The 27,180-nt window shown below is 38.7% G+C and overlaps 1 protein-coding gene across 1 annotated transcript; it reads right to left on the minus strand.

Annotated features, from left to right (window-relative positions):
* Positions 1–654: 654 nt before the first annotated feature.
* Positions 655–5,796, minus strand: LOC126474893 (uncharacterized). Its single transcript, XM_050102385.1, has 7 exons — positions 5,646–5,796; positions 3,463–3,553; positions 2,454–2,682; positions 2,011–2,193; positions 1,411–1,551; positions 1,278–1,332; positions 655–1,197 (listed from the first exon to the last, which is right to left on the minus strand). Exons 1-7 carry the CDS (start codon positions 5,686–5,688, stop codon positions 1,136–1,138), a joined length of 804 nt encoding a protein of 267 aa, XP_049958342.1. The 5' UTR covers positions 5,689–5,796; the 3' UTR covers positions 655–1,135.
* Positions 5,797–27,180: the final 21,384 nt, after the last annotated feature.

Here is a 27,180-nt window from a genome sequence, read left to right on the forward strand (position 1 = left end):
CACTACCTCCTTTGACAGTACCAGTGGAGTCTATTTTTGGGACTGTGCAATTGAGTTTAGTGCAACATCATACCACAGGAACCCAACAAAGATGTTATACATGTTTAAGAACTGCAAATGTTTAAAGCATAGAGAAAAAAGTGGTTGCAGCATAATGAACTCTTGCAGGAACTATACATTCCCCTAGATTTCCACCTCATTTTTCACATGAAACAGAAGTTTTAATGAAAATCAGTTGTACCACTAGATATAAAATGACAATATTGTCACTTTACCTGTATATGCAAATTAAAGTATTTGCCTTAATTCAACATCAGCATCACACTTCAACAGACTGAACTAATGCTTAAATCTACCACTAAATTTCTCATCTTCTTCCGGACTAGAGTCTTAGCATGGCAGAACATCATGAAGTTGCACTTACATTGCAAAAAGTAACTGCCATACAGGAATTAATCCAACATACACCAACCCCAAAACCTACAAGAACAATGATTATATGTCCACTCTGTCCAAAATTTTGATAAATGAGACTGTTAGGCCTACTATTACTTTGTCAGGCTCACAATCTGATGTGCAACTACACATTTTCTTAAAAAAAAAAGGATATGAAACAACAATGAGCAGGGAGCAACACAATCACAATTAATGCAATAACGAGTTTATGACCTTTTTATTCTTATAATTACTTTCACACATACAAATACACAGAAGAGTAAAAAAATTATGTCAGTTCACAGATCTACTTTGTATTTGAAAGGACACACGTATCCACAATTGTTTTAAAATTACAGTTGTTACAAATCCAAGTGATTAATGAAGAAATAATTTTGTACTGAAATTAATATAAAACCTCATGTGGCACATTCTGTCACTATTAAATATGTAATGGTATCACTTGCCACTGTCTCCACTCCTGTTAAGGCAAATGAATATAAACTACTAAATTACTTCATCCCAGTTGTGTATTAGCAACTTCTGTTACAAAATGAAAATGAGCACATTTACTTCCACTCATTTTCTTCAAATCAATTGGCAATTGCTAACGCAGAAAAAGGGCAAGTCTTATTTCACATTGGAAACTGTATTACCATTTCTTCTCATTAAAACAAAATGAGAATTTGCATATATAATTTTAGTCGACAAAATGGTTTTTCAGATATTTCATCATGCCAAACATCCGGAAGCGCTTGACACCTAAAAATTGAAACATGAATTAAATTCAGCTTACCAGAACAATTGATTCACCTTACACACTATGTAAAACAAGTACTTACCAAAAACTTTCATCAGTTCATCGTCACATATAGCAAACTGCTTGTTTTTCGGGTCCTGAAAAACAAAATTACTTAAATTTACAATCATGAATTCATAAAAACATGAAACAGTCATTTAAATAAAACAACTTACGTAAAGATTTCTTTCTTTAATGATGCCCCATATCTTTTTGACAACTTCATGACGGGGCATTGAGTCTTGTCCCATAAGTGCTGCCAATTCTGGGCTAAGGCTTTTGGCTTTGATGTAGCCTCCCCCACCACCTCGTTTTGCCTGAAAGTGCAATTAGAAACCACGATCAGACAAAAAATTCCAACTAAATGAGAAATTTAACACCTAAACATGTGACCTAAAACATACTGAAAGCTGAAGTTAACTGTAAGAATTAGGAATGTAACTTCAAAAACACATCAGGGGAATAATCAGAAATATATGTTTTACTGTAGCAATGTCAGCAAAAGTAGAATCCTCAGTGACAGTGGACTTTGTGTAGCTGCTTCATTTACATACCTCAACCAATCATGTAACACGGTTTTGTGAACATGTTTATGGCATTGCCTCAATGTGGTCTCAGGTCTATAGAAGACTGTTTTGGCCACAAGCATTCCCACTTCACAGTTTCAAGTTGGCAAGGGGCACTGCCAGTTGTATGGCATCTTTTGCCAATTATACTCTAGATCTCATTTTGGGCCAACACAGGAACATTTAATGTTAAACTGAAGTGTTACTTACGCCTCCTTTCTTTTTCGCTCCACCGCCACCACCACCTCCACCAGAACTGCTTTTCCTTGCTTTTGCCCAGTCTTCATCACTGTCACTGTCACTACCCTTCTTCTTCTTCGCTGGAGGTTTGCCTTTTTTTGGCGAGGCACCCTTAGACTTTTTGGATGGATTATATTCCTCATCACTTGCATCCTGAAACAAAGAAATGCATAAATTAAATCCAAGAATATTATGAATTACCACAGGAGGCACTGAGCTGCTGACAGGAACAATGACAGGGCAGCTAAACATATAAGCTTTCAGACAAAAAGTTGTTCTTCCAAACACCACACACACCACACACACACACACACACACACACACACACACACACACACACACACAAAACAACCAATATTAAACACATGCCATTTCTAAAGTTAAGCAGATATTTCAGCTGTTATGGTACTTACATCATCTGAGCCTTCATCACTTTCTTCACTGCTGCCTTTCTTGGGCCGCTTCGTGGGCTTTTTAGCTGCTCTCTTTGCTTTAGGTTTTTCATCTTCTTCTTCCTCCTCATCCTCCTCTTCTTCCTCTTCCTCCTCATCCTCTTCCTCATCTTCATCCTTACTGTTTTTCTTTTTTCCGTCTTGTTTCTCTTTGAGACATTCCATTACCAAATCATCCACTTCCTTTTTCCTGAAAATTGGCACAACATACTCCTGCACTTGCTCTGATACAAATACACAGCAAACATTTAAAAAAATTGGAAATTAAGTTGTGATGTGAAGTTATTAAACTGCACATGCACAAAAATGGGGCACTTTCTGAAAACTGCTCTCATAGTTCAAGGGCAGAATATGAATACTGCAAAGTATAACTACAAAGTTGAGCTCATGCACTGTGTGAGAATCAGCTGCCCATATAAAAAACATTAAACGAAGAATTAGTGAAATCCAAATCGACAAGTGCCCTAAAGCTACCCAAGTTCAATGCATTCACAAAAACAATCTAACATTTACCTGATTAGCTTACTTGGGTAGTAAGTATATTTGCATTCCACAGGTTGAATGGCTTAGAACATTTTTCCTTGGAAATTAAAAAATTATTTTTCTAAATGGAAGAATGCACAACGAAGTTATTTTTCACTTATGAAGCTCCACTTGCATGCAGAAATAAGTTCAATTTGTGAAACAACCAACTACGCAACCGCTTACTTATGGAATACACAAGTTGAGGGCACTAATGTGAAAAAGTAAAATGAATTGCAAAATATCCAGTAAACAGGAGCCATGAAGTATTAATGCAAGGTAAACAACCACATTCAAATTTTGCTTGGACAAAACTTTAATACTAGTCATTCACTACACTAATCTACAACCTTACAGACAATTTTTTGAGATAACTAGACACCACAAATGGGTCGTTACAACTAAAAACCTTTTGCTTTTAGACGAAACAACATGACTGAGATATTACCTGTCTGAAAGATCAACATCCAGCTTCTCTTCAATCTGCTGGCGGACTTTTTTGGATGATGTTGATGTAAGATCAGCATCCTTCAGGATAGCTATGGACATATCCAGCATAAATATTAGTACAAAGCTATTTTTCAAATGTATACATTATCAACCTGTACACATTGAGACAAATTCAAATTTTGGACTATTCAAAAAACTTCAAGCATCACATTACCATTCATTCACTGGTTGTAACTGACCATTTTATTCCACCACTTTTGGGAATATAACTGTGACACTAATGGTTCCTCGTGCAATATTCGTCAGATTCACCTTGAATATGGCAGGAAGAAAATAGCACGCTGACTTTCCAAGTTAACCATAAAACAAATTTAAAACCCACATTGTAAATATTAGGGATAAGTTACTTTAAAAACACTTCTAGACATTATCTCCACTACAAACTATTGCAGTTATTGCTGAAAGGGTATAAATGGGTGGAATGGGGCAGGGGAGTGAGGAGGCCTTGCAATAACTGCTCTAAATGCCAACTGTATTTGCATTTATGAATGGAGACACTGAACATATGAAACAACGTTAGTGTTAATGTAATGCTCTCTCTGCCTAGAGAAAACATGACACTAACATTGTGGTTGACTCTCCAGCTCACAATGACCAATTACCAAAACCTACTACTACATGTAGGGGCAATCATTTCTTCACAGATTACTATCAACACCTTTTCCTACTGTAATTAATATGCTCAGTGCAGTCCAGCTGCTTTTTTTACATGAGCACATTAGTGTCCTCTGCAACTAGCTCTTCATGGTTCTACAGCCTGTACATTTGGACAGTTTATTTTTAATGTTTGTGATATACACACAGCTGCAATCCACATGCCATCCTTGTATTCAGTTGTATGCAAGTCAGCTTACACATCAAGTCTTCTGTTAATGAGCCACTACACTGGGCATTTGATCCACACACCTGTAAATACTATAGTGCTGCAGAGGTTAAGTCGAGGCTTGTGGTTATTTGTGTTCTTAAGATGGATGTCTCATATGACAAGAACCATTTGGCTTTAACCAACACAATCAGCATGTGATGTAACAAGCAAGTACTTTTATCAATCTTCTGGCTACAGTTATTACTTTGTTCTGTTTACACTATTTTGTAACCACTAATGTAATTTTAAGGGCCCACTATACTTACTTAGGAAGAATTTTGAAAGTTTCTAAACTAGGTAACATGATTATTTTCATGTGAAGAGTGTTCAGTTGCAACACAGTGACATGACCCAAATTATGTGGCTCGCTCACAAATGAAAGAATTATTAGTAATGATACTCATAAAATCTATCAGTGTAGAGTGAACCATGTTGGTAAGGGGCTTGGAACAAACCCAGTAGGCTTTCAAACTAAGAAAAAGATACTAAAGGATACAAAGTTTGTCAAGTATAAATTTACAGCCAAACTCATTCAACAGAGAGGACGGAAAGGGTATAAGGACGTCCAGCATTGTGCCCATCCTTTCTCCTCCAAACAAATTTGAACGCATGATAACAGGTTTCAGCACGAAGAATTTTATGCAATCTCATTGAGGCCCAAGGAAGTAGTATTATTAATGGTTTAAACGATTAATCCAATCCCTAAACAAATTTTAACAAAATAGCTTTTAGGAACGAATTTTTAAATTTTCAAAAATTTATATAATCTCAAATAAAAAAAATTATGTAAGTGAAAAAATAAAAATATACTTGATTTTTCGCAATATTTATTTAAAATAATTTATTCTAAATAAATATTTCGGAAGACGAAAAATTCGCCGGCGACACACAGCCATCACTATAAAATGAACAGCGATTGACTTCTGTCTTAAACTACCAACGGAAAAATCTTGCATCAAAGCTAGATTAATTTTGTTTCCATCCGAATCAGGTTTAAAATAGCAGATACTGTACGTATACAATTGCTCAAAGGCAATGGATGCTTCCTTCTGTGGCACACTGTAATCGCGTCATTATGACCGTTAGGATTATTCAAAACAACGGTTCAAAGCCACATTTTCTAAACAGAAATATGCGATATTTAGTACTACTTCATGCTTATTTTTAGGTCTCCTACAACAGAACATTATTTTGAAAATTATTTCTAATACCCATAACACTCTTAAACACTAATAAACAATAATATTCCAATTTACCGGCAATTTCCTTGCGGAGCTCGTCTTTCGAGATGTCTGCCATTTTAGCCAGTAAGGACAGTTCTACCAACAACTCGTGCTCGGAGGGACGCTACAGAACACTGCGCTTGTCGCTGCGAAGATGGCTACAGCGTTGCCACAGCAAGATCTTGTGAAGTACAGTAGTTGCTCTGGAACCAGTGAACAGAAGACAGAAGGACGGCATCGTTGCCATGTAGATAACACAAAACGATAGATAATTTAAATTTTAAACTGCAATATCAACTGTTCTAGTGTAATAATGCCTACTCATTATCTCGCATTTAAACGCACAGACCACTATTTGACGTAGCAGCCATATGTCGTTACCTACTTCCTGACTCTAAAAATCAGTAGGTAGTAAGTATATACGACTACTATTTTATTTATTTGGTCATATTGACAACACAACCATTCACATATTACAAGATTTAATAGCAAATATATAACAAATTTCCATGCTTAAACTACGGTTTCCTTTAAATAAAGATATGATATCCACATCAAACTTAGCTATTATTTTATGCTGTGACGTTTTAGTCGCTAATATTTTATACACTCGCAAAACGTTCATGGGTAGCAAACAGTCGACGGCAGGTGGTACATGTTGGCAGATTTTGTAAAGAATGTCAGTAAATGTATTTGTTGGCTGCCAGAGGCCTATCTCCTGCAGGAAAAAAAGCAAGTAGTTCAAGTCTCTAATTAATATACCATCACACTTACAACATAGTGCTCACTAACTTCCATTCGATGCAAATAACTAGAAAATGGACTGTAGTTCAATCGAATCCTTACTAGCGATGTTATTGTTTTCTTTCTGCTTCCTTTAAACGAAATAAACCAACGTTTACTGGGGATATCTGCCTATATGTTATCTTCACTTTTGTCTCTTATAATTTTAAATCGGTTCCACTTACTGTCCTATTCTTAAAAGGCTCGTTTTTTCGCCATAATGCTAATATCAGTTCGTGATAGTTTGAAATTATAGGTTTGGGTCAGGTTCATTGTCTTTGTTGCAAGTCTATCCACATGCTTTATGTAACCCCTTAGCGATACAAACTTTACCTGTTGGCCAATCGCACTGTTTTTTTCAACTTATTCCTTGATAGCTAGGAAACGTTTATGAAGTACCTGCACCATGTTAGAAGACTACACTTTTGCTATCTGATAGGATTAAAAGCTTCACAGGTAAAGTTGTTCTCTTTCCAAAACAAATATTCTACCACACAACATTTCTTCTAAAATGACATATGCTTCCGCAGAGAAGGGACTACTATCCTTTGTATGTGGCACGTAGGTACTGTTAAGATAGAGATTAGTACAGAGTACAGAGCCCGGTAGAGCGTTTTCTGTTGAGTAATTTGCAAGTGATTTAAGTTCGAGATAACATATATGCATAGCTATGCAATAGGAGACCGTCTCTAATACTAATTATCCTGTTCAGCTTTTCGCCTTTGCCCAGTAGTGGCTGCATTCGATCAGTTGCTCCACTAATGAAGAATTTTTCTGCTATCATCAGTCTTCTGACTACCAATGGCATTTCTGCAGTTTTCAATAGCAAAGTATTCATAGGTGTGGATGTTGATGTTATAGGCATATATGATGACATTTGAAACGTACTTCATCTATTTTTTACAAGAGTGATTTATTACCTCCGTGTAGAACATAATGCCATAATCCAATTTAGAACATACGAGTGCTCTATAAATAGATGATGGAATGTGATGATCTACTTCTACTGTATCTGTCAGATATATTAACACATTTAAGGCAAGTGCCCACTAACAAGAATATTTCCACAAGTCGCCTGCAGAAGCTTCTTCAGTAAGTTCTTTCACATGGAAATACCCCCTGCAAATCGACTTCAGCAAGTTTCATAAACTTGACATAAGAAGGTTCTGCAAGCTAATGTCAACAGTTTCTTATATCTTGTTGCAAGTCCTTGCTGAACTTACCAGCTGCAGGAAGTTTTTCTCAAACTAGCAGAAGTTTTGTGAATTAAATGCCAGTGCGAAAATGTCAGTGTCGAAAACAAGAATGGCATAAAGACGGATGGGTAGCAACAAATGTACAGGATGACACACGTGCACTTTTGAAATGCATATTAACAGCCATATACAATCGGCAGCGCTTCGGAACGGGGACCTTGAGCTTTAAACTATCTCATCGTTTAGTGATAATGGATTATGGATGGGTGGAACTGTCAACAGTGTGCTTTCACCAAAAAATGTTGTTACAACTTAGAGCATCATGGTCGTGTTCCCTCGAAACACATGATAAAAACTTGTATCAAAACTTTGAAGAGAATGGATATACTCCAAGAAACAAACCAAAATGACGATTGAAAAGTGACTGTACTCCACAGAACACCGAAGCTGCATGCGTTTCAGTCTTACTGAGCCCATGGCGCTCAGTTGATAAGCAAGCACTTGTGTGCGAAGTGTCCTGAGAGAGAGCTCGCCAAATTCTCCATTTTGATTTAAAATTTCGTTCGTACGAGCTGCAGATCGTGCAACAACTGAAGGAGAAGAAAAATTATCGGTTTAGGTTAGAATTCTGTCAGCAAGTTATGAAGAGTGGATACCAGAAGAGGGCCATTTTCATGTCACACATTGTGTCCTTAAGCAGAGCTACCGTTACTGGGCAGAGAGCAATTCTAACGAAGTTCAAGAACGTCCTTTACTCATCAGCAGCGTGACCATATGGTGTGCCATTTCGTCACAACAGGTCACTGGACCTTAATTTTTTCGAAAATGAAAAGAGGATTACTGTGACTGACACTTCGGATAGATATGTTGGGATGTTGCGATCTTCTGTTGTATCTGCATTGAACATAATTCCAAAACCTCAAGAAACCTGGTTTGAAAAGGATGGTGTGACTTTGCACAATGCAAGGAAGTCAATGGCAGCAGTGGAAGAATTATTCGGTAACCATTTTAACTCGAGATTTGGTAACTTTCTTGACCTCCAAGATCACCAGATATGTCCGTTTGTGATATTTTTATTGTGGGGATACCTTAAGAGTCTGGTCCATACGACTCAAAACAAATAATTCAACACGAAATTTGAGGTATCTCAGCTGAGATATTGCAGTACTCAATAAGGAACCGCAAAGGCAGATCGAATACAAACAGGACGACGTCATCTGCAGGATGCAATTTTCAAACACTGATAAACTGGATTACTGTCTCTGAAAAGGCAAGTTGTAGTGGTTCAGTTGCTGTCAATAAACCTCTTTTTGTTTTTTTTTCTGTTTCTGAAGGGGGTTCCAAAGTTCCCGTTTTTCTGTCACCTTGTGCTATTGGAACTCCTAAAGATATATAATTGGCTACCATAACCAATTATGTGCAGAATGAATTTTACCAGTTACCTTTTTCACCAGGAGAAAAGTAGAATGACAGAAAATTTTAGCTGATTTTATTAATGTAAGCAGAAACATAAATGCATTACATCATAATGCAGTGATTTTTTCAGGAACTAAACGCACATGGAAGACCACAGCTTCTGTCCAGACCAGCCCTCATCGCAAAGGAAGAAACAGTAATAAAATTAATCCTTTAATTCTGATCACAGATTCGAATTCCAAATAAAATTCCAAGTGAACTCAGACCAGTCGATTAATTAATTAAGAATTCATTAAACTTAATTATTGGATAATAATTTTTCCACGTCCACAGACGATATCGATGTATTGTCTGTATAGAGGACCATCGGCTAAAGGGGGCAGGACAAATTTAACGTTCACTGTTTAACTGATATAGAAAACGCCCAAGATGGAGAAATCTAGCTTGGTTTTCTAGCTGTTATTTCGAATCGTCGTTGAGGTCACACGGTGGAGGAGACGCACACAGTTTTCTGCATTCTGAGCATTCGCGCCAGTTCAGGTCAATCAACCTGAGGACCAGAACTCGGTCATTATAGGCGGCCAGGACAGCAGGAACGATTCCATATCTTACTCCTATTAGGTTGGCTACAAGAACCTCTTGGTATACCGCAGAGGTGCACCATAGCTCAACGAACGAGTCTTTGAATAACTGAGGGAGTAGCTTTGCAGCCCATTCCTTTACAGTTTCTAGAGGTGTCAACATCGCGAGGGTCAGTGTGCGGCACCTACTGCCTTTTATTGGCTAGTGCTTCCCCCATTATCTTGGGAACAGCCTAGGTTAGTCATTCATGAACCACTCGTGATGTTTGCTGTTACTAAGCACATGGCAATCACATTGGTTGCGACTGTACTACTGCTGTATCTGTGACCAAGATACTAGCACTGCAAATCGACATGTAGTATGGTAAGCTGTTTCGGCCGAAACTTGTTATTGCTATTGTAAGCATGTCCCATGCTTAGATTCTTCTGGTATAGTGATACCGATTATTTCATTTCCGTGCTTTCTTTGGGGATTGCTCTTTATTCTGAAGACGGTTTTGTTGTGTGAAATTGTGTACTTTCAGCTTGTCCTACAGCAAGTCTATTGCTCACCCGGTGGCTACATTCTGTGAGAGATAATTTAAGGAAACTTGTGATAGGGCTGTCTTTCATCTATGTGTTCATTTTGGAATATATATTTCTCCAGATTATCCCAAATTTCATTGCATATAGGTTCCATGCAGCTGCCTTTGTAAATCATTCACAGAAAGTTTTTAATCTGAAGTCCTCTGATTTTATTTCATTCAATAGTTTTTTAGTAACTCAGATATGTATGCCTCTGTTTCCATTTCTTCAGCCAAGTATTTCTTTTTTCATTAGTTTTTTTCTTTTTTAATGATTTTTTCAGTAATATAACAATGCAACAACCATAGTGTCTGCTTTGTTTTTATCCATGACGCTGTAAACTTCCAGTTGCCCATCTCATAATGCAACTGTAGTTGAAACACTTCTGCAAGTACTTGCAGAAATTTGCTGAAATTAATTTGTTGAAGCGACATGCAGAAGTAAACTTGCGCTAGATTTTGTTCTAATGTGAACACCTCAGTAAGCGGCTGAAGACGTTGTGCGTGTTAAGTTACTTACTAGTAGACACACATGTGTATACTCTATTAGACTTGTTCAGTGAGATAGTCTTTATAAGGAACCCAGGCTAAATAGTTATCAAAGGTCAAACCCAAAACCTTAACGTATGACTTTATTTGAAACAGGTATTTGACCATTTCTAGAATTTTAAGTAACATTTCCAATCTTTGGTGGATAAAAATCATTCCAGTGGTTTATTCTTAAGACATTTCAATATTATTATCGAAGGTATGTTGAACAAAGCAACTGAGTGCTTCATAAAGGCTTTTTGCGCCTCTTAAAGTACCTAACCAGATTTATTTATATAGAAACCACAAGCGAGTTGGATGATCTCTATCTATCTGTCTTCGGATGCGCACTTGTACTAAATTGAAACTGGGTTTAAAATTGTCCTCAGGGCATGTCCCAAGGTTCATACAGGGTGTTCTGAAAGTCCCTTTTGATAGCGTAGAAATGAGGGTGGTCCGAAAAGCTGTCAACCTGTTAGAGAAAACGACAATTTACGCCTTGAAAGTAGTTTTTTTTAACATAATCGTCTCTAATATCCATACATTTGATCTATTGTTATTTCAAAACCGTATCCTCTCAATGACGCCATATTTCTTCACGCCGAAGGCACAATCTTTGCATTCTTTCTTTTGAAGCTGAAGAACCGGCTTTTATCCCCTGCATAGACTGCAATTTCGATTCTGATGTGTAGTGGTGAGTCCATGTTTCATCCGCCGTCACGTATCGACACAAAAAGTCACTTCTGTTTTTGTTAAAACACACCAAGCACTTTTCATTTGTGATCTGTAGGGAGCACACGTGGCACCCATCTTGCAAAAAGCAGTCTCATATTCACTTCCTCATTTAAGACGTGACCGACACATTCCATAGAGCATCAGTAATTTTACACTCCTTTATACTCCAATCTTCCAAAATAATATCATGCACTTTGTCAATGATTTCCGGTGTGCTTGCACTTTTTAGATGTCCTTCGCACAGATCATCTTGGATGTCTTCATGCCCATGTTTAAACTGGGCAACCCACTTCTTGACTGTGGAAACTGCAGGTGAGCCGCCACCATGCACATTTACAAGCTGTAAATAAAATTCGGTCATTGTTAAATCTTCTTTTAAGAAGAATTCAATCGCGATACTCGATTTTCAACATTAAGCGGACTACAATTGCTTCAAATGACTTCCTACAGTCAACTGCTGCCTGGAATGATTTTCAATTTTACGTGGCACCTACTATTGGCAAAAAAATTATGCGAGCCATGCTGCGATGTCTGGGTATGGCAGAGAACTTTGCAGATAGAACTCGTATATTGTGAGATAGAATACTGCTGGTCTTCTATATAAAGTTAAATGGAAGTCTTATTTTAGATTACTTTTCCAGTAGTAAGGGAATATGACATTGTCAGAAGCTCGTTTAATGTCAATGAATGTAGTCATAAATTTCTTTTCAGTGAATGCTCAATAAATGTTAGTGATGACAAGAGCGAAATTATCAAATGTCCTCCTTCCTCTATGAAAACTCATATTGGTTAGTCGATAGTATATTATTAAATTCCACACTTGAGTCTGATGCCAACTCCAGTGTCTGTTAGGCCTATCTTTCAAAGTCCTTAGCGGCATGTACAATGCTACTCAATGTTGCTATGGTTTTACTGGCAGTTGCCAGCTTTCAGATCAATTTCATTGTCTTTAATTGTACGTGGTTTTAATGTTAACTTTTTAATTATGTGTTTATGTCATATGAGCATTATTGCTCTTAAATTCGTTCATCAGTCACCACATGTATTTCGTGAATTTTCGGATGAAGACACCCAGAGTTGGTGTTGAACCTGGTAAAAGTCAAATTTTGTTGCAACTGGTTGGCTGGTTTGTACCTATCATTTCTTCTACAGTTGCCGTCCCTCAGCCATGTTTAAAATTGTAAATCATAAAATTGGTTAATTATTCCTTCTTGGGTAAATATAGTGTCATACTGATGGCAATGAAGACTGTAGACACTTAAATCAATTAGTTACGTTGAAATACATACATCGTATTTTGTTTCCAATAAAAGCATGAAAACATAACAAGAATCATTGTTAGTTTTAAAATTTCGTGACTTGATAAAATATTTAGGATCTTGTTGCAATATTTTTTTACAGTAGAAAAAATTTAGAACACTTTAATCTCAAAACTACTGCAGATGTGACATGAACTTATTAGTGTTCTTTCCATGTTTTTCAAAGTAGGTCTGTTAGATACAATACAGGAACTAAAAAGACAAGGAGCTTTTATTTTATTTTTGTGATTGTGATTGGTGAGTCATGGAAAAGAGCTAGTTAATTCCAGTGAGAGAGTGCTTTCTGATTTGATCCCTGAGAATAAAAGTTTTGCCCACCTTTATGCTGCAAATGGTCAGAAAGTCTTGCTGAAGGTTCTAACTGTGGAAAAGGGGGAATTTGTGAGTGATATTTAATCTAGGAATTCATCTATCTATGACATTCTTAGAATCACATTTAACTTTTTAGTGTTGCAGTAGTTTATTTCTTGTCCATAATTCTTTAACTTCTATTTCTTTCTTGAGATTATTGCTATATGAAACCTTACTGTCCTTCTTTTGCTTTAATAATTGTTTCACTTCAGCGAGCTGTGTTCATTTCCAGAAGCGCCTTTGCAGTGTGCTATAAGTAATACAAGCTGAGAGCTTTTCGTTTTAGTGCTATTGCTCTTCAATATTCCTTATCCTCTCATAAAGTTGGGGCCCCCTTGTTAGCTCTGCTACCTTCTTGGCCAGGACAGATTAATCAGCTGCCTCTTCTTTGTAGGTCACAATTGTGTGATTTATTTCTGCAGGGCTTCCACTGCCGATAAAATTATTGATATTTACTCTATCTGGCACTTCTGCTGTTCTATTTTTCTGACTGTAAAACTCCCATAGTTTCCTTTATATTAATTTTTGTAGCTATCATTCATGAGTGATGGGACGCTTTACTGAGAGAACACACTTCATTGCTAAATGAACCTGACCATGGTGGCTAAACTGAACATATCTGTTTGAAGCTATGATTATTAAGGTTCCTCATTTGTAAATTGAAAAATGTTATTTTAAAAGAATAACTGAAAAAGTCATATTACTTCATTTTATTGACCAGTTGTCCAGAAACCACTTTCTAACCATGCCTAGGATCAATGACACTTGTATTAACAGTTAAACTTACTCCACTTTAATGCTGAACTTGCCATTGATGCATTCTGTTCCTCAAGTAATTTCTCACATTATCACTATTCAGACATATTTTCACAAGATTTTGAATAGTAATATGTTCCACCAATGAAGTTATTGAACAACATTGATGATGCTATTTTATCCAAAGTTTTCATAAATAGTTATGTACACTCTTCTGCAAATGAAACGAATCATTAGTTGCATTTACACACCAACTGACTTACTACCTAAAAAATAATATTGTAATCATCACATTATCAACTTCTTCAAATAAATGTATGCATGATTTTACTGCATATGACTGCTGCTCATGAAACCCAATCAATGACTCCACTCTCACAAATGAGGTGTAACCAAAGGAAAAGGAGGCTACAGTTATATATAAATACATTTTAAGAACATTATCATAATTACAGTTAATGTGGAGCAGTACAACTAAACATAATTGCCATTGACATTGATACATCGATGCCAGCACATAGCAAGTGAGTGAATGGATTCAGCATAGAAATTCTGGGGTTGCCGATGAATCAAGTTTTCCAAGGTGTCCTCCAGTTCGTTGTCCTAGATGAAACTCTGACATTTCAGAAATTATTTTAAGGGACCAAAGATATGTGAGCCACATGGGACGATATCGGGGCTGTAAGGAGGATGTTCCAGACCTCCTATAGAAATTTATGAAGCAGTTCGAGGGTCTTCTCTGCCACACATCTTGCCTTATAATTATGACACCACCAGAATGTTGTGCATTATGTGAAACACTGCTCTCCATACACCTCTCCCATCTTGCGATAAACTTGTGAAGCATCTACCCCTTCTGTGCAAGGGAATTGGATAAGAGATGTTTGTGCTGATTGGGAGGAAACAATCATGCCATGGCCTGCGAAAACAACTTCCCAGAAAAGAGGAAATTGCTGTAAGGCCACTAACGAGGACCGACAGGGTGACAGTTGAAAAAACTCGAAATTTTTCTCTTAATGAATTATTCCCCAAAATGTAATGCGCCAGCTCAAAAAGTAACGATCCTGTGACCATTTGAAGCTAAAGAAAGTGGTGAATTGGTAAGTTATAAACACAAAACACCATTGCCACAAGTCATTACGAATACCATCACCCCTCTTTGTACCGATTTGAGTAAACCTGATGTGCTGGAGCGTTGTTTGGGTGGTTTTATGCAGAATATGATCGAAAGTTTCAATATTCCCATTTGGAGATATGCTCCAAAAATAACGTGCAACCGAAGCAAAGTTATCAACATTGCTTCAAATTTGCCCGTATATCTATTAAATGTAGAACATACTGCATTAATGTACGTGGCAAATGCCCTTCAAATCAAAATCGGCGATGAAATATGCCAATTCTGTGAAGACAGAGACTCCATTGTCGATGTGCTCAAAAACAAGAAGGGGTTTGAGGACGAAAATGAAGGCTCATCAGGTCGACGTAACTGACAGCGGCCATCCACTAACCGGGGCAATAGTTATTATGATTCAAGCATCAATGATGTCCCGTAAGTTTCAAGCTTTGTCCCTTTTCTTTTACACAGGGTGTTTCAAAAATGACCGGTATATTTGAAACGGCAATAAAAACTAAACGAGCAGCGATAGAAATACACCGTTTGTTGCAATATGCTTGGGACAACAGTACATTTTCAGGCGGACAAACTTTCGAAATTACAGTAGTTACAATTTTCAACAACAGATGGCGCTGCAAGTGATGTGAAAGATATAGAAGACAACGCAGTCTGTGGGTGCGCCATTCTGTACGTCGTCTTTCTGCTGTAAGCGTGTGCTGTTCACAAGGTGCAAGTGTGCTGTGGACAACATGGTTTATTCCTTAGAACAGAGGATTTTTCTGGTGTTGGAATTCCACCGCCTAGAACACAGTGTTGTTGCAACAAGACGAAGTTTTCAACGTAGGTTTAATGTAACCAAAGGACCGAAAAGCGATACAATAAAGGATCTGTTTGAAAAAATTTCAACGGACCGGGAACGTGACGGATGAATGTGCTGGAAAGGTAGGGCGACCGCGTATGGCAACCACAGAGGGCAACGCACAGATAGTGCAGCAGGTGATCCAACAGCGGCCTCGGGTTTCCGTTCGCCGTGTTGCAGCTGCGGTCCAAATGACGCCAACGTCCACGTATCGTCTCATGCGCCAGAGTTTACACCTCTATCCATACAAAATTCAAGCGCGGCAACCCCTCAGCGCCGCTACCATTGCTGCACGAGAGACATTCGCTAACGATATAGTGCACAGCATTGATGACGGCGATATGCATGTGGGCAGCATTTGGTTTACTGACGAAGCTTATTTTTACCTGGACGGCTTCGTCAATAAACAGAACTGGCGCATATGGGGAACCAAAAAGCCCCATGTTGCAGTCCCATCGTCCCTGCATCCTCAAAAAGTACTGGTCTGGGCCGCCATTTCTTCCAAAGGAATCATTGGCCCATTTTTCAGATCCGAAACGATTACTGCATCACGCTATCTGGACATTCTTCGTGAATTTGTGGCGGTACAAACTGCCTTAGACGACACTGCGAACACCTCGTGGTTTATGCAAGATGGTGCCCGGCCACATCGCACGGCCGACGTCTTTAATTTCCTGAATGAATATTTCGATGATCGTGTGATTGCTTTGGGCTATCCGAAACATACAGGAGGCGTCGTGGATTGGCCTCCCTATTCGCCAGACATGAACCCCTGTGACTTCTTTCTGTGGGGACACTTGAAAGACCAGGTGTACCGCCAGAATCCAGAAACAATTGAACAGCTGAAGCAGTACATCTCATATGCATGTGAAGCCATTCCCCCAGACACGTTGTCAAAGGTTTCGGGTAATTTCATTCAGAGACTACGCCACATTATTGCTACACATGGTGGATATGTGGAAAATATCGTACTGTAGAGTTTCCCAGACCGCAGCGCCATCTGTTGTTGACAGTTGTAACTACTGTAATTTAGAAAGCTTGTCTGCCTGAAAATGTACTGTTGTCCCAAGCATATGGCAACAAACGGTGTATTTCTATCGCTGCTCGTTTAGTTTTTATTACCATTTCAAATATACCGGTCATTTTTTAAACACCCTGTACAAGTACTTGTCAAACTTTAAACGCGTTTTGATCAAAACCACGTTTTTTTGCCACAGTTTTTGTCGCATATGCTACAATTTCCATCTGATTTTAATGATTTTTAGTATCCTTTCAAGCAAACTGCATTCTCTTCAGTTCATTGTAGCCGATTTTTTTAAATGCTGACATTTGGAATTTTTTTCAGCCAAAAAAGAAGCGTCCGAAAATGGTCATTTTTTTAAAGTATCTATAATTTCACCAATTGTTTTTAGCAAATTCCTACGATGAACAAAAATTACATTTGTAAGAACCAGGATGATATATTAATTTCATGTTTCAGATAACCTCAAACGGAATTAAAGCGACAACTGTCGATCTACCTTCTTTCAGAGCTGCCTCAGGAAAAACCCAATTACACAGTGAAGATACTAATTTCTTTCAATAAAAATACCACAACTTCCATGTAAGCTTTATTCACTGCAAGAATGCTGTTTTTCTACTACATTCCAGCACAGAGAAAAAATTCCTGAATTTGAGCAATATTTTCGTCTGTCACCCTGTCGTTCTTGACTCAGCTTGTGCAACTGGGAATACCATCACACCGTATCTTGGTAAACACTGGGATTACATACCACACCGAAACAGTGAAGGTTTCCTTTTCAGTCAGACATACCCCTCACACGGGTGTGACCAATAGTGCTTGGGCGTTGTTGACATTAACAGCAAGAAATATCCCCATCAGAAAAAGGCGAGTTGAGCTACTAAAGTTTTGGAAACCAGAAATGTGCAGGGACCACAATTTATTATATCATAAGATTAATGCTAGTAGTAAACCTTACATGATTCCTTTCTGCCATTGGGAGGCAAGGTTGGGAGAACTACTTTCAGTCCATTTGGTAAATGATCTCATTTCATAGCACACCTCTGTGCTAGCCACAGGCATTTTGTTGCAACTGGAGAACACTGGGTCATATCTATGGAAGTAAACATTCGAACGTTGTTACAAAAGTTGGTGTCCTGTTTAGTAGAACAAAGTTTTAATCTCTAGCAAAATTACCCAGTTACAATATAGCTGTCACTTCACAACTCCTCAATTTGCTGGGAGCATGTAAATCCCCTTAAAGAAGATATTGAGACTCTAACTGTCTGAACAGTCTATGCCAGCACACTTGGTTAATGTACATAAAAATATGATGCTCATTACACTGAGATTTGTATAAAGTGTTGGACTAAATGCCATATCTTGCATACAGGTGCAGATTGAATCATTAAATGAAATTTCTGTTTATTTCATTTTTCTGTTGATCAGAACAGCAAATAATTCTTTACACAAGGCCTGCTACAGGAATTTAGTCACACCATTCGAAAATTCCAGGTACTGACCCAGCCCCTCCTTGTATTTTCAGGCATAGTCAACTTTCATCACAATGTTACTCATCCATGACGTCTTATTTTCACATATAACACTTACTCATATGTCTTTTTGATGTTAATGAGTCTTTAAGACCAGAACCAGACATGGGGTACCAGTCAATGAACCCAAAGTGAAACATTTACAATGTAGTACATTTTGATTTATAACTCCAAAATTAGTTACGGTAATCAAAAGTAAGTTATCTCAGTCGCAGAGTATATAACTAAAATTTGTACACTTTTTCCCATTGCCTGAGCATTCAGTGCAGAGGGAGGAGCACCATGACAACCATAGGGAGTATAACAAGTGGGAGTTTTGGCGAGTGAAACTCTCACAGTACTTCCAATGTTCACAGTTTGTAAAAACATACAGATTATCTCCTGTGGAGTACATTTTACGTGACAGAGTCAGATTTGGTGAAAGCATGTATAAGAAATGCACACCTTTTACAGCACACTGAACGACTATTCACTGCAGCGTTAAACAATGGTAGATCAGATACATTGGCAGAAGTTGCTGTAGGTATGAAATGTTCTGAATTATGTCAATGAGTTTTGGGCGGAACTACACATATCAGGGAAAAAGAAAAAGTAAAGAGACTATAGTATGTGAAGCAGCACTTCTCATAATTGGTTTGTACAAGTGGGTGATACTCCAACAAAATATCTTTATTACGTGAATCACTGAAAAAGCATGACATACATAAATGAGTCTGAACTAAAATCAACGACAATGACCATCCGGGCATTTGTTCCACATCAAGATGACCATTGGTTGTTGTGTAGATCAGATATAGTTAAAGAAGTGCTGTGGAACAAAAAAAGTTCTCCATATCACAAAAAAATGCATGTGTGATGACCCACAGAAAATGATTGTGAAGAAACACAGATGCCAAAACGAAATTGGGTATCCATACTGACGAGTTCGATCATTGAAGTACAGAGTATTCCAAAATCGGATAATGAAATTCGACTAAAGTTTCTGATATTATCTTCCATTCTCTCAAATGCCATATCACGCATTAATCTTTTCCATTTTGCCCTCGTTGGCGAAACATTTCTTTCATCCAGCAATGTACCTCTCTCTTTGGCATATTACTATTTTTGGTTGTGTCAGTCATGAGAACGAAAGCAGCTGCAGTACGAGTACTATCCATGCTGTCCAAGAGTGGTGACACGATGTACCAGCAGGCGATGATGGGCGAACACAGTGTGAGCAACATACAGAAGTGAAGAACATGTAGCAAATCTGTCCACACTGAAAATTGCATGCAGTGGATATGCATCTTATGAATAGTTCCCTAGGCGTAGGAAGTTTTGGTTCTCTTTTCTACAACAAAGGGACAAATTTCTGATCTAAGAAATCTAGCGATATTTCACTTAAGAAACAAAATACAAAAGATAAGTAACTAAAATTGTTAATGTTTAATAAATTTGAAATATTGGTTGCATTATCCACTGTTACAAAATGAAAACTCTATCTCCTTGGTTTCATTCCTCGTTTCCCTAACAGAAATTGCATTTGCATCTTTGATACAGCACTGACTATTCATTATCCAATTAAAATAAAAAACTATAACGCTGTTACCAGGCGGCTGCTGTCAACCGGGAGAGGAAAATTCGCAACACCGTCGTGGAGGCAGAGTGGCAATACCACAGACAAATACACACATCAGAAAAGTTCTGCATCACCTCGGTTCCGAGAGTTCCGGAACCTGTACAGAAAATTGAAATAGAGATCAACATAAACATCATTTCCGCCCTTTTTATTGCTCACGAAAACCAGACAATGCTTGTTGTACCACCATACAGCGAGACCTTCAGAGGTGGCGGTCCAGATTGCTGTACACACCGGTACCTCTAATACACAGTAGCACTTCCTCTTGCATTGATGCATGCCTGTATTCGTCGTGGCATACTATCCACAAGTTCATCAAAGCACTATTGGTCCAGATTGTCCCACTCCTCAACGGAAATTTGGCATAGATCCCTCAGAGTGGTTGGTGGGTCACGTTGTCCATCAACAGCCCTTTTCAGACTATCCCAAGCATGTTCGATAGGGTTCATGTCTGGAGAACATGCTGGCCACTCTAGTCGAGCGATGTCGTTATCCTGAAGGATGTCATTCACAAGACGTGTATGATGGGGGTGTTAATTATCGTCCATGAAGACGAAAGCCTCGCCAATTTGCTGTCGATATGGTTGCACAATCGGTTGGAGGATGGCATTCACGTATCGTACAGCCGTTATATCACCTTCCATGACCACCAGCGGAGTACGTCGACCCCACATAATGCCACCCCAAAATAGCAGGGAAGAACCTCCACCATACTGCGCTCACTGGACAGTGTGTCTAAGGTGTTCAGCCTGACCGGGTTGCCTCCAGACATGTCTCTTACAGTTGTCTGGTTGAAGGTATATACGACACTCATTGGTCAAGAGAACGTGATGCCAATCCTGAGCGGTCCATTCACCAGGTTGTTGGGCCCATCTGCACAACGCTGCATGGTATCGTGGTTGCAAAGATGGACATCGCCATGGACGTTGGGAGTGAAGTTACGCATCATGCAGCCTACTGCGCACAGTTTGAGTCGTAACACGACGTCCTGTGACTGCACAAAAAGCATTATTCAACATGGTGGCGTTGCTGTCAGGGTTCCTCAGAGCCATAATCTGTAGGTAACAGTCATCCACTGCAGCAGTAGCCCTTGGGCGGCCTGAGTGAGGCATGTGATCGACAGTTCCAATCTCTCTGTATCTCCTCCACATCCGACCAACATCACTTTGATTCACTCGGAGACACCTCGACACTTCCCTTGTTGAGAGTCCTTTCTGACACAAAGTAACAATGCGGACGCGATCGAACCGCGGTATTGACCGTCTAGGCATGGTTGAACTATGGACGACATGAGCCGTGTACCTCCTTCCTGGTGGAATGACTGGAACTGATCGGCTGAGCGACCCACTCCGTCTAATAGGCGCTGCTCATGCATGCTTGTTTACATCTTTGGGCGGTTCTGGGAACTGGTGTGATGCAAAACTTTTTTTGATGTGTGTACAAAACTGGCCAACTGAGATATTCAGTTTCCAAAATGCAGAGAACGAATCCTAGAATCTACCTCTTAAAAGACAGAGTGATACTGAAATTGCCTTATGCTTTTACACAGAAGAGTTACAGAAGAGCTTGGAACCAGACGTGTACTCGTAGAGAGAGTCACAGGGCGTCGAGTGAATAGAGCGTTAGTCAGATGGCATGCTTTTCCTGCGTGACAAAAAAGCTGAATCGATGCAGACAGTTTGCTACATAACAAGGTGCGTCGTCAACAACCACCTCAGTAACATAAAATGCGTAATAGGAGATGCATTAGAGGAGGAGGCAGTATTCTCGATAAACTACCAGTCGAATTACACATTCCTGGATATAACTACTGTAAAACTGGAAAAAACCTCAAAAACGATTGGCACACAGTAAAAAGGAGATAAAACTGCTCGATGAAGCGTGTATGGAATACGACATCGATCGTCACACTGCAAATTGAAATTTAGATGATAAAGCTAATGTGATACGTGCGAGAAGGGTCACTGGTACAGGTAAACACTTTACAGCTGAAAAAGCCATGTGTGATAAAATTAAAAGTTGTGTGTGAGTGTGAAGAAGTATAGCCAAATTATGAGTGCTGCACGTCGGGAGCTAAGAAACAGGAAGACAACCAAAGGGTGCATGAAAATCTGCATCCTGACTGCGATGTATGCAGCTAAAAGCGCGCTGAAGCAGAAAGGAGCGAGAAAAAGAAGATCGATTAAACTACCCAGGATTCTACCAATACCCACTCAGGTATAATTACTCCATTCCTGATTCCTGCCCTAGCCGCCCTCTCGGCGGTGGGTTCAATGGTTGGGAGTGCTGTGGTTATTGCCATGACAGCCAAGAATGCACAAAAACTCCCACAAGGGAACCTCCCCATCGCACCCCCCTCAGATTTAGTTATAAGTCGGCACAGTGGATAGGCCTTGAAAAACTGAACACAGATCAATCGAGAAAACAGGAAGAAGTTGTGTGGAACTACGAAAAAAATAAACAAAATATACAAACTGAGTAGTCCATGCGCAAGACAGGCAACATCAAGGATAGTGTGAGCTCAGCAGTGCAGTGGTCCCGTGGTTAGCGTGAGCAGCTGCGAAACGAGAGGTCCTTGTTTCAAGTCTTACCTCGAGTGAAAATTTTACTATCTTTACTTTCGCAAAGCTGTGATCTGTCCGTTCGTTCATTGACGCCTCTGTTCACTGTAATATGTTTAGTGTCCGTGTTTTGCGACAGCACTGCAAAACTGTGCGATTAGTTGACAAAAGGACGTGCCTCTCCAATGGGAATCGAAAACATTTGATCGCAAGGTCATAGGTCAACCGATTCCTCCGCAGGAAAACACGTCTGATATATTCTATACGACACTGGTGACGGCATGTGCGTCACATGACAGGAATATGTTGTCGATCCACCTAACTTGTACACTTGGCGAATGGGTAAAAAGGTTCTTCTACCTTGCTCGATTTAGCTTTTCTTGTGTATGTGAGAATCACTCCAAAAAAAGTGATGAAAACATAAGAGTTTATCACATAAACTGAAAATAAAAAATTAATCTTTTCACTCGTGGGAAGACTTGAACCGAGGAACTCTTCTTCCGCAGCTGCGCACGCTACCCACATGACCACAGCGCTCCTGCGCTGAAATCATCCTTGATGTTGCATATCTTGCGCATGGACTACTCAGTTTGTATATTTTGCTTATTTTTTTTCATAGTTCCACACAACTTCTTCCTGTTTTCTCGATTGATCTGTGTTCAATTTTTCAAGGCCTATTCACTGGGCCAACTTATAACTAAATTTGAGGGGGGTGTGATGGGGAGGTTCCCTTGTCAGGAGCAACTGCAGAAGTCATGAAGACATAACCGCATGATGGCGTCAGCAGCCATCGAAAAAGGACTATACGTGACACCATACAAAAAAGGATAAGGTCTCTTCATAAAAAAGTTCCCTAGCAGTCCTACCAGACAGAGCGCTTACAAATGCAGAACTACTTCAGTTGTTTAAGAAGAAATTCAACATCCCGAGATTCCGAGGTGTGTTTATACGGAATTGGGAGAATGCAAAATTGTGAATCTAGATGAAACGGTACTTCACAGGCTGAAGACAATGCATTTTACAGTTTTCGACGCTACCAAGACTTTAATACATTCCTGTGTGTTCATCTATGCACCATGTTCCTCCTGAGGTTTTGCGAATGATACATAAGCACGGACATTAAGCATCAATTCACCAGTTAATGTTTGGATACAATGTCTTACACTTTGACTTTAAAAGAACGATCGTCTGTATTACGTGCGAGTTACTTCCCACCAACTGACTTAAGCATTGGACATAGGAGTATCGCGCTAACTGGACTCGAGACATGCAATAGCATTCATAAAATCACAGAGGCTTATAATAAACTGCATCTGGAAATTAATGGTAAAAACGAAATTGTGAAAACTGAGCCTGGTGCATACGATATTGACGATTTAATCGAAGTCTTAAAACAGTCTGGAAAAGGGACTGAGCTCTGTATAAGCATCAGTATACTTACATCAGAAATGAGGAGCTGTATGTATCGATTGACATCAGGCAGAAATCTTCAATAGATCCATTACTGGGTTTCACAAAGAGGTACACTTTGAAAACGGGTCACAGTAAATTTTGCAAATCTGATCAGACAGTGGATATTCTCCCTGTCAGTACAATCTGTGTTGAGAATAGCATCGCAACAAATTGATATCTCTACGACAGATTGATTCATTCAATTTACAGGTTCTTCCCATCAGTTGGAAGAGGATATAAGATTGTTGAAACTCCTGTCAACGCTCTATACCTTCCAGTGACACTCCAGACATTGGAGCTGTTATTGTGGACCAAAATAACCAACTTTCGTTGTGAGGAAATCATTTTACGACGACATTTAAAACAGGATGCACATAAGGTATAAAATCAGCGCACAGCACAGCACTTCACAGAAGAACCACTAGGTGATAGCATGTGAAAACTAAGTGTTTAATAAATCAGGAGGCCTGAAAACTCGCAATGGCGTCGTCGCTCACATAAACCTTATGCTTCAACGACATTCAGCAAGAACGATGAAATTAGGATTGTCATCCAGCATCAAGATGTTTTAATCCATCTATGTAAGAGTTTCATGTATTTGGATGGATCATTTAAGAAAAAGGATGGTAGTCGTACAGTGGGATCAAAGCTTCCACATAATGCATTGGCATTCCTGTTGTAAGAAATACAATACGAACTTAATGGGATTGAGATTGATAGTAACGTAATGTTGGCATAGTCTCAACCCTTAAAACGTATGTGTTATCATCACCCTCGGATATGAAGGTTTAGAAAACACAGGATGGTTCATAGACGATCCTGTGGGCAGAGCAGTAGAAGAGTACCGTCGATTTACGGCATGTACACCCCTGAAAATGTTTATGGGGTACTTTGAGGTCATGCAGAGAATTATTATCAATGCTAAACAGGAATTTATTCTGGTATGGACCACAATGGACAGCAACTCATACGTTCAAGGAGCTCAAAACGAGAGTCAGATATCATCAATAAAATTAAATGGAAAATACCAAACATCATTGTGGCAGATGAGGTAGATTTGATGCTCCTAAGAGTTCTGAATACTGGTACATATCTGCCTTTAACAATCCGCTCATGGGAGGTTTTTGAGCATCAGGTTTACCAACAATGAGCAGAAAAACATAGGCTGTTAAAACCCCCATGCAGGTGGAAACACTGAGATTCATCATACTTTTCAGACCAATTCAAGGGGGAATTTAGGAAATGATTCCACCATTTTTGACAACCGTTATTCAAATAATGGCAGAGTGTACTTGAATTCAGAATTCTATCTGTATGACAATTTACTGCTACAGTGGGACCAGAATGTACATAGTCTTGCATTTGACATGATGTGAGGTTCTGGGCTTCTTACTATGAAGGTGTCGAAGAGAAAGGATGCCTACTCAGTCCATGGAAGTTCAAGGAGCCGGCACCAATCATTGTGATAGACTGTTCTAAGCAGACTGTGATAATTAAGTCAGGACCAACTGATGTACAAATCGAATTTGAATCCTCATCAAATTTCCCAAAAAACACTGCAGCATGTCCTGTAGTTCTACACGATTGTGTGATGAACTGTTGCCTACTTACCGGTACTGTGAAGTATGCTGTGTAAGTGACCAAGTGCTGTGTCATACCCGGAGCATGTCACAGTGGCAACTTGGAGTGTGAACTTCGTTACTGACCTTCAAGATTTCTGTGATGAGTGCAGACAATTCATCGTTAAAGACGTTGCATTCAGCATACACAGAAGATGCTGATGTAGTACAGATATTCTCAGCAAGCATTGCATTGCCAAGGCTTTTCAAGGAAGTGAATTGTGCTAAAATATGGAGGAGCACAATGGCTATAACATATACCTCATAAATATATGACGACGTTGCTTCGAAAATTCGATCATCCTGACACCATCATCTGTATCAAAGGCAAGGAGAAGATCACATGGATGCATCAAATCTTAATGAAAATTAATGAAAAGATATGAATGCTTTACTCACATTCTGTGTGTGTTTCTTTCTTTATACTGAGCTTCTGCTTATATAGTATGTAGCTTTGCCCAGATCCTACATTTGTGACTTTGTTCAAGAACAGGTGGTATAATTTCAGACATGTTTGCTATATGTCTTTGGAAGTGGATACGATCATTTGCCACCTGTTCCCAAAAACCTAAATACGCAGCACAATAGGCGAAATCCCATGCAATCCCTCTATCTTAAACATCACCTCCTTCATGCTTCAAACTAATGTCATGTGCATCTTGCACAGCTTTTATATACGATTTTGGGGTTGCGATTTGTGAAATAACAACAAAGATGTATGGTAACAAATAAAAATTTTTGATTGAGGCGTAAATATTTAGTCATAATACTGCTTTACATTCACAAATCTTGCTGTTTTTTTCAATACACTATGTAATACGGCTTTTAAATGCGCAGTTCTTGTTACTGTTTGAAATTTTTTTATTCACAGTTCCTCATCTTACAAATTTTAGTACTGGTTGAAATTTTTTTGCTTTACATTGTAGTACTGATTGAATATTCCTACATCACTAACAATAGTGGGTGAAGAATTCTACATTACATCACAGTACTGATTACAGCTATGGAAGAGGTACAGTTTCTCATATATAATTACTGTAATTACTGTTACCATTAATAGTGAAATTCCACCCAAGCAGAAGACTTAATTTATATGTTGAACTGGATGGCTTCCAACATTTTCCCCCTCAAGCAGCTGAAATAATTTAATAATACAATTAAATGGATGACCGTAAAATGTTCTCCCCAACACCTGCACTAAAATGAACTGATGGACCCATACTTCAAACTAGTATGACTTGTACAGCTAGCAGTAGGTGAAACTTAAAAACTATTCTATTTACACATGTACTCACAAATCACATCCACACATAAAGGGCAAGAGAGAGAAATGCAGTAAAACTTTTTTCTCCATTTACAACTTTTTACCTTTTTGATGATTTTCTCAAATTTTTAAACTTTTTTACATATACATTGCACATTTTAAATTTTTTATAATTTTTTTTTCCAATATATGGTGCTTACATGTTCATGCATACATAGTATTCTGCATATTAAGAAAAAATAAATAGAAAGTATTTACACAAAGGCATACATATTTATATAAGGCCAATGGCCATGCCAC

This window comes from Schistocerca serialis, chromosome 4, assembly GCF_023864345.2.
Source record: "Schistocerca serialis cubense isolate TAMUIC-IGC-003099 chromosome 4, iqSchSeri2.2, whole genome shotgun sequence".
Classification (NCBI taxonomy): domain Eukaryota; kingdom Metazoa; phylum Arthropoda; class Insecta; order Orthoptera; family Acrididae; genus Schistocerca; species Schistocerca serialis.